Source organism: Rhamphochromis sp. 'chilingali', assembly GCF_963969265.1.
Source record: "Rhamphochromis sp. 'chilingali' genome assembly, chromosome: 19".
Taxonomy (NCBI): domain Eukaryota; kingdom Metazoa; phylum Chordata; class Actinopteri; order Cichliformes; family Cichlidae; genus Rhamphochromis; species Rhamphochromis sp. 'chilingali'.
This window is the reverse complement of record NC_137946.1, coordinates 34,590,088-34,598,266: the sequence shown is the minus strand read 5'-3', so window position 1 is coordinate 34,598,266 and position 8,179 is coordinate 34,590,088. Positions and strand designations below refer to the sequence as shown.

Below are 8,179 nucleotides of genomic sequence, written 5' to 3'. Positions count from 1 at the left end.
GCGTGTGTGTGTGTGTCTGTCTGTGTGTGTCTGTGTGTGTGTGTGTGTGTGTCTGTGTCTATGTGTGTGTGTCTGTCTGTGTGTGCGTGTGTGTGTGTGTCTGTCTGTGTGTGTCTGTGAGTGGTGTGTGTGTGCGTGTGTCTGTGTGTGTGTGTCTGTCTGTGTGTGTGTGTGTGTGTGTGTCTGTGTGTGTGTCTGTCTGTGTGCGTGTGTCTGTGTGTGCGTGTGTCTGTGTGTGCGTGTCAGCGATAAGTCGGCAGCAGAGAAGCGGCGTCAGTTGATCCAGGAGTCCAAGTTCTTGGGAGGTGACATGGAGCACACTCATTTGGTGAAAGGTCTGGACTTCGCCCTGCTGCAGAAGGTCAGAGGTCGCGGTCGTCGGGATAATCTGTGCGGGTGTGTTACCTGCTCAGCTGTTTACCTGTGTGTGTGTTACAGGTGAGAGCTGAGATCACCAGCAAGGAGAAGGAAGAAGAAGACATGATGGAGAAGGTCCAGAAAGAAGCCAAGTAAGGAACCATGGAGCAGAGCTGCAGCCCTGTGATCAGAACCTCACCTGCCTCTGTGACCTTTGACCCCTCACCTGTCTGTCTGTGTGACCTTTGACCCTCATCTTTCTGTGTGGCCTTTGACCCCCTCACCCATCTGTGTGATCTTTGACCCCCTCACCCATCTGTGTGACCTTTGACCCCTAATCTATCTCTGTTTGACCTTTGACCTCTAATCTGTCTGTCCCTGTGACCTTTGATCCCTTGCCTGTCTCTGTGTGACCTTTGACTCCCGCACCTATCAGTCTGTGTGACCTTTGACCCCCTCTTTTTTACTTGTCTATGTGACCTTTGACCCCCGTACCCATCTGTGACCTTTGACCCCTAATCTATCTCTATATGACCTTTGATCTCTTGCCTGTCTCCGTGTGACCTTTGACCCCTCCCCTGTCTGTCAGGAAGGACGTGGAGCCCGAGGAGAAGATGGAGTTTAAGACTCGTCTGGGTGAGTCATGTTTTCTGGAGGAAGGTGTGGATGTGGGAGGAGGAGGTGAGGGAGGGGAGGTGTGACTGTTGTGAGTCTGGAGCGTTCAGGAATAAAGGAGGATCGTCTCCGGATCAAACGGAATCTTTTTAGAACAACGTGAATATTTTGGTGGAGAAATCATATGAACGTGAACATTGAACCCGGCGTTCCCGGTGTCTCCGTGTTCGCTCAGGCAGGAACATCTACCGCGTGGTGTTCAGGTCCGGCGTGACCGAGAGGAACGAGCTCTTCCTGCCCGGCAGGATGGCGTACGTGGTCGACCTGGACGACGAGTTCACCGACACCGACATCCCCACCACGCTGATCCGCAGCAAGGCGGACTGTCCCAGCATGGAGGTGAGGCCGAGTCCTCGCCGCGTCATCGCCACGCCAAAACATCCGAGTTCTCCAGCTGAATGATTTCAATATCGCAGAGCCCTGAGATCGTTCCCTCACGTTCTCTCATGTTCTGTCTCTCAGGCTCAGACCACCCTGACCACCAATGACATCGTGATCTCCAAGCTGACTCAGATCCTGTCCTACCTCAGGCAGGGAACCCGCCACAAGAAGATCAAGAAGAAGGACAAAGGTGAGTCTGCACAGCTGCTGGATGTTCTCCTGACGCTCTGCAGGTGTGCCAGAGGGCCCGGTGGCACCAGTGTCCGGCAGCCTCGCCTCTGTCAGTGCGCCCCAGGGTGGCTACAATGTAGCTGCCATCACCAGTGTGTGAATGTGTGGATGACTGGATGTGTGAAGCGCTTTGGGGTCCTTAGGGACGAGTAATATATATAAATATATAAATACAGACCATTTTTCTTAGTCAAGCACTCACCTGTTTGTGTTTCAGGTAAACTGGACGATAAGAGAGCTCCAGAGGCTGATCTCAGGTCAGTTCACCCCACATCGCCTCATCACGAGTGTGTGTGTTTATTGTGTGTGTGTGTGTGTTTATAATGTGTGTGTGTGTTTCAGTATCTTTGAGGACATCGGGGACTATATACCGTCCACCAAACCCACCAAAGAGAAAGAGCGTCACCGGGACAGAGACCGGGAGCGTGACCGTGACGACGACACCAAGAGCCGCAGACACGCCTACTTTGAGAAACCGCGAGGCGACGAGCACCAGGTGATGTTGGGGGGTGGGGTTTGTTTGTGCCTGGTTTACCCGTGTGGTTCTAACTGTGTGTGTGTCTCTGCAGGTGATGGAGGTGGACACAGGTAAGCTCCTCACTGACTCACACGATCGTTCTGACCAATGACAGCTGATCGATAACTGATGGATGCTGCGTCTGTGGCAGGTCCAGGATCAGTCAGAGACCAGATCAAGATGATCAATGAGAAGTTTGCAGGAGCAGCGGGCAGCCAATGGCAGAGCCAGGAGCCATATCCTTGTTTTTGATTGGACTGTTGTATGAGTGGGTGGGGCTTACTGTACCACACCAGTTTCTGTCTGAGCTGGTTTACCTGTGCGCAGGTAAAGTCTGTGTAGTACGGCCTGAGCTGGAGTAGTACGGCCTGAGCTGGAGTAGTAACGCGTGAGCGGGAGTAGTAACGCGTGAGCTGGAGTAGTACGGCCTGAGCTGGAGTAGTAACGCGTGAGCGGGAGTAGTAACGCGTGAGCGGGAGTAGTAACGCGTGAGCTGGAGTAGTACGGCCTGAGCTGGAGTAGTAACGCGTGAGCGGGAGTAGTAACGCGTGAGCGGGAGTAGTAACGCGTGAGCTGGAGTAGTACGGCCTGAGCTGGAGTAGTAACGCGTGAGCGGGAGTAGTACGGCCTGAGCTGGAGTAGTACGGCCTGAGCTGGAGTAGTAACGCGTGAGCGGGAGTAGTAACGCGTGAGCGGGAGTAGTAACGCGTGAGCGGGAGTAGTAACGCGTGAGCGGGAGTAGTAACGCGTGAGCGGGAGTAGTACGGCCTGAGCTGGAGTAGTACGGCCTGAGCGGGAGTAGTAACGCGTGAGCTGGAGTAGTAACGCGTGAGCGGGAGTAGTAACGCGTGAGCGGGAGTAGTAACGCGTGAGCGGGAGTAGTAACGCGTGAGCTGGAGTAGTAACGCGTGAGCGGGAGTAGTAACGCGTGAGCGGGAGTAGTACGGCCTGAGCTGGAGTAGTACGGCCTGAGCTGGAGTAGTAACGCGTGAGCGGGAGTAGTAACGCGTGAGCGGGAGTAGTAACGCGTGAGCGGGAGTAGTAACGCGTGAGCGGGAGTAGTACGGCCTGAGCTGGAGTAGTACGGCCTGAGCGGGAGTAGTAACGCGTGAGCTGGAGTAGTAACGCGTGAGCTGGAGTTGTACGGCCTGAGCGGGAGTAGTACGGCCTGAGCGGGAGTAGTACGGCCTGAGCGGGAGTAGTACGGCCTGAGCGGGAGTAGTACGGCCTGAGCGGGAGTAGTACGGCCTGAGCGGGAGTTGTACGGCCTGAGCGGGAGTAGTACGGCCTGAGCGGGAGTTGTACGGCCTGAGCGGGAGTAGTACGGCCTGAGCGGGAGTAGTAACGCGTGAGCGGGAGTAGTAACGCGTGAGCGGGAGTAGTAACGCGTGAGCGGGAGTAGTAACGCGTGAGCGGGAGTAGTACCGCGTGAGCGGGAGTCGTAACGCCTGAGCGGGAGTAGTAACGCGTGAGCTGGAGTAGTAACGCGTGAGCTGGAGTAGTACGGCCTGAGCTGGAGTAGTAACGCGTGAGCGGGAGTAGTAACGCGTGAGCGGGAGTAGTAACACGTGAGCGTACTGAACAACTGTAGTACTACACACAAGAAAATACACAATATAGATACATGTATGTATGTGGTACAGTGATACAGGGTACCGACACCAGTACTGCGTGTGTGTGTGTGTGTGTGTGTGTGGTGTTACTGCAGTACTTGTCCTTAGCTGGTGTGTACTGGCTCTCAGAGGAGAGACTCCAGTAAGGAGCAGCTGGGAGATTTTTTTGGAGGATCAAACTCATACGCAGAGTGTTACCCTGCTACGTAAGACACACACACACAGACACGCACACAGACGCACGCACAGACACACACAGACACACGGTGCGTTAACCTTCAGGTGTGTGTGACTACATCTGTGTGTGTAGGATGGACGACCTGGCCGTGGACAGTGATGAAGAGGTGGACTACAGTAAGATGGACCAGGTAACTCTGACTCCCAGCATGCACTGCAGCTCATCCTCACACAGCAACATGATGCTTTTCTGTGTGTGTTCCAGGGCAATAAGAAGGGTCCTCTGGGCCGCTGGGACTTCGACACTCAGGAGGAGTACTCGGATTACATGAACAACAAGGAGGCGCTGCCCAAGTGCGTGCTACTGTGTCCCTCCGCTCTGACTGACAGGCAGCCTGTGTGTGTGTCTGTGTGTGTGTCTTCACTCTGTGTGTGTGTGTGTGTCTACAGGGCTGCCTTCCAGTACGGCATCAAGATGTCTGAAGGCAGGAAGACACGACGTTTCAAAGAGACCAATGAGAAGGCAGAGCTCGACCGCCAGTGGAAGAAGATCAGCGCGGTGAGAGACGGATGATCTGATATCCTCGTGTTGGTGTTGTTCCAGGTTCAACATTGCAAGTGACCAATCACATTGTTGTGACGTTATTCTTTGGCACGCCGAGACATTCGTGCATTTATGAAATTCCAATGTTGCAAGGACAATATCAGTTCTGCTCAGCGTTTATTAAAGGGTCAGGGTCCGTTGATCGGCGGACAGAGGCGGTTTCTCGCAGCTTAAGTACAGTTTTTTGTTTCACAGCGGCTTTTCCCGAAGTCCCAAAAGTATGACGTCACAACATTCTGATTGGTCACTTGCAATGTTGATCCTGGAACAACACCAACACGCCGATATCAGATCGTGTGAGACAGACACACACACAGGCAGAGTGAACACAGACACACACACACGCTGTAAACCAATCAAACACGACGCTGAAGCAGCTGTTTTTGTTTCAGATCATCGAGAAGAGGAAGAAGATGGAGGCTGACGGGTAACTACTTCCTGTTTGTTCTCAGCTCCTCGTTTATCACTTTGTCAGCCAATCAGGCAGCAGTGACCTTATGTATGACATCATAAATGATGGAAGACTTATTTTTTTCAGGGTCGACGTGAAGAGACCAAAATACTGAAGACGCCCCGCAGACCCAGCAGCTAAATCGATCGTGTATCGATCGGCTTCATGTTAGTTTAGAAACATGTAAATGTACAGAGATGCTGTGAGGTCAGAGGTCACTGACCCCGATAAGTGTGTATTGTTATTGATTAGCTGTTCTTATTGATCAGTTTGTTTTGTGAGAATAAAAACATCCAAACATCTGCTGTGATTGCGGTTTCTCTATAAAGACCGCCAATCAGGAGGATGTGTGCTGATCAGCTGTATCCATGGAGCTGCAGTGGGCGGGGCCAGGAACAGACTGATTAGTATCATTTTTAACACGTGTGACGTCGTGACCTCACAACCTGAGTTTGTATCACGGATGTCTGTGAACGGGAAGATTACGATATTCGAGATCTGGCCTAAAGTAAAATAGAATAAAATAGACGCCCACATGAGTGACAAAGATGGCCGCTCAGAGTAAACTTCACTCTGCTCTCGCATTGGCTACCAACTCATCAGTCACAACCTCTTAACCAGTCAGCTCTTATGGATGAACAATATTTACAGTGACGAAGCTCAGTGGCGTCGCCCCCTGCTGGCCGTCACACAGAAAGCTTACAGTCCTTAAAGCTGTGTCGTCGGGTTATTGTTACTCATCACTGTTTTAGCTTCACCTGTTTTTAGCCAATCAGAGAATAGAAATCACATCTGTCCTCTGAGCTCACAGCTGGCAGACTCACAAAATGTGCTAACGCTAGACGTGCTAATCTAAGAAGCTAATCTAATTTTCATTTAAAGTAAGTAAACTGGAATGATGACATCACAAACACTGATTGGCTGTGGTAGATGTTGGACAGCAAGTACTCGAGTCTGGACGAGCAGCAGACGTTTACGCGCACATCTGCTGAGTGTCAGAGGTCACATCACAGATCCACAGGAACTGGTTAGCGAGGTCGTCAGTAGTGGTGTGCCATACTGCATATTTTGGTATCGATCCGATACCAAGTAAATACGGGCCAGTATCGCCGATACCGATACTTTTCAATAAATAGGGTGGATGCCTCATTGAATTGCTAGATCGCAATTAATTTTCATGACCTTAAGTGTTTTTTGTGATTTTTCCTTTTGTATTATTAATTACTTAAAACCCAGGACATAATTAGGAGAAATAATTTATTTATAATTAAATAAAAAATGCTTTATTATTCTGGCGGCCGTGTACTGCGATGCTGCTGCAGATGAGATGGACTCACCTTCACTGCATCTACAATCATGCCTCGCCGGCTTAAAACCTGTGCGCTGCTTGTGCTGTTGTTGTTTTTGGTGGTGATGTGTACAGCTGGCAGCAGGAGGGCTGCAGCCGTTGAATGTAGGCTACTGTTACAGCAACCGGGTGATCACTGTAAGGGTGGACAGCGCGCGGCTCGGGGTGAGCCGGAGGCTGGCGTGCCAGCGGGCCCTGCAAAGCTGGAGACGGAGGTCGAGGTGCGTGGGCGTCCTGCCACGCCTGAAGGCGGCACGCAGGACCATGCAGCCTGCGTGCCGGCCGTCTGCCCAGCTGCCTCTGAGCCCCGGCTCACTTCCACTCCTGCTGCACCGCCGCTGCTTGCCATATGGGTGGCCATCAGGCCAGCTCCCGGGCTTCCGCTGGAGGTGCGGGCGACCGCCAGAGTGGACACTTCCCTGTCGCATGGGGGCGCCGATGGTCCGGGCCGATTCCCTCGCCAGCTCGCGGGTGGGGTGAAGCGGGCGATGGGGGTATGTGGCAGGGCGTGTTCTGCGATGCCGCTGCAGGTTTGGTGGTGGTGATGTGTGCGGCTGCCAGCGGGAGAGCTGCAGCCGTTGAATGTACTGTTACAGCAACCGTGTGATTATTTTAAGAATAAATGATGAGGCGAAGCATGAAAATGCCGTCGGGTCTGCCGCAAACCAGTAAACAAATTAAAACAAATACTGTTGATGAACTATAACACACAAATTACAATTAAAATTCTCAACAACAAAAACAAAATATATAATTAATATGTAAACAACTTAATAACCCCCAAAGTGTCTAAGTCACGTGACGTGTCAGCGCAACACACGAAACATAAGAGGGGGGAGCAAAGTGTTCCTGCACACAGGAGCGGCGAGTCCAGCCTGGCTGTTTCGTTTTTGCCGAAAGCACAGCAAAGAAGCAGAACTCAAAGTAAAGAATCGATCTAACCAGGCTAGTATCGATCCGATCCCGACTTGGGATCGATACTATCGATATTTGGATCGATCCGCCCACCACTAGTCGTCAGACCTGCTCTGAGCTGTGTGTGATAGCAGCTTGTTTCTTTGTTGATCTCATTAAGCGTTCCTCATCTTTACAGGACTCGTTAAGCTCGTTATGCGCAGCAGCTCGTTAAGAGATCAAACTCTTTGTTGTTGTTTGTTTGGACGAGTTTGTCCCCAGATTAGCATCAGAGAGGCTAACGAGAGCAGCTAATTACCCTGAGAGTGTGATGGACTCCTGGACTCATGAATATGGATGTGCGTGCTTCTCCAGGTGCTAATGTGCTAATGAGGCCTAGCAGCTCCGCCCACCCGCAGCTCTGACAGGAAATGGTTGTGTGGACATCAAAGAGGAACTTTGTGTTTAATTGAACTTTTTTATGACCTGATTTATTCTGAGAACTTCAGACTTTATTTCAAGTTTATCTCAAACTTTGATTCAGCTTTAATTTAACGATCAATCAGCTGCTCGTTAAGCCCTCGCCCTCTGAGCTGCCGTCTGATCGGCCAATCAGGACGAGCGTGTTCCTTTAACTGCTTCAGGAGGTTTACTGTAAACAGACGAGTCTCAAAGGACCCACTCAGGAAACACGTTTGCAGCTCAGGCTCTGAGTCACAGTGATTCACACAGTGCAGGCCCTCTATGTGCAGGTGTGTGTGTGTGTGTGTGTGTGTCAGTGAGCTGACCCACTGTCCTCATTTATTTCACTTTGTCGCTATGGGAACAAGGTGTGTGTCTGTTAGCGAGTGGAAATGGGTCAAATCACAGCAGGTTAATGTCATGACACAATTCATGCCACCATCACACACACACACAATTTTACAGTGTT

General features: G+C 51.4%; 1 protein-coding gene across 1 annotated transcript in view; it reads left to right on the top strand.

The window, feature by feature from the left end:
- Window positions 1-5,308, top strand: part of ik (IK cytokine) — a 9,425-nt gene extending 4,117 nt beyond the window's left edge. The window contains exons 6-20 of the mRNA XM_080866563.1: window positions 247-361; window positions 439-509; window positions 947-993; window positions 1,208-1,371; window positions 1,495-1,603; window positions 1,862-1,901; window positions 1,987-2,140; window positions 2,214-2,232; window positions 2,313-2,397; window positions 3,894-3,980; window positions 4,085-4,142; window positions 4,217-4,305; window positions 4,402-4,510; window positions 4,948-4,982; window positions 5,094-5,308. Of these exons, the coding sequence (XP_080722689.1) occupies window positions 247-361; window positions 439-509; window positions 947-993; window positions 1,208-1,371; window positions 1,495-1,603; window positions 1,862-1,901; window positions 1,987-2,140; window positions 2,214-2,232; window positions 2,313-2,397; window positions 3,894-3,980; window positions 4,085-4,142; window positions 4,217-4,305; window positions 4,402-4,510; window positions 4,948-4,982; window positions 5,094-5,121 (1,210 nt within the window). The 3' untranslated portion in view covers window positions 5,122-5,308. The remainder of the gene's footprint in view (window positions 1-246; window positions 362-438; window positions 510-946; window positions 994-1,207; window positions 1,372-1,494; window positions 1,604-1,861; window positions 1,902-1,986; window positions 2,141-2,213; window positions 2,233-2,312; window positions 2,398-3,893; window positions 3,981-4,084; window positions 4,143-4,216; window positions 4,306-4,401; window positions 4,511-4,947; window positions 4,983-5,093) is intronic.
- Window positions 5,309-8,179: the final 2,871 nt, after the last annotated feature.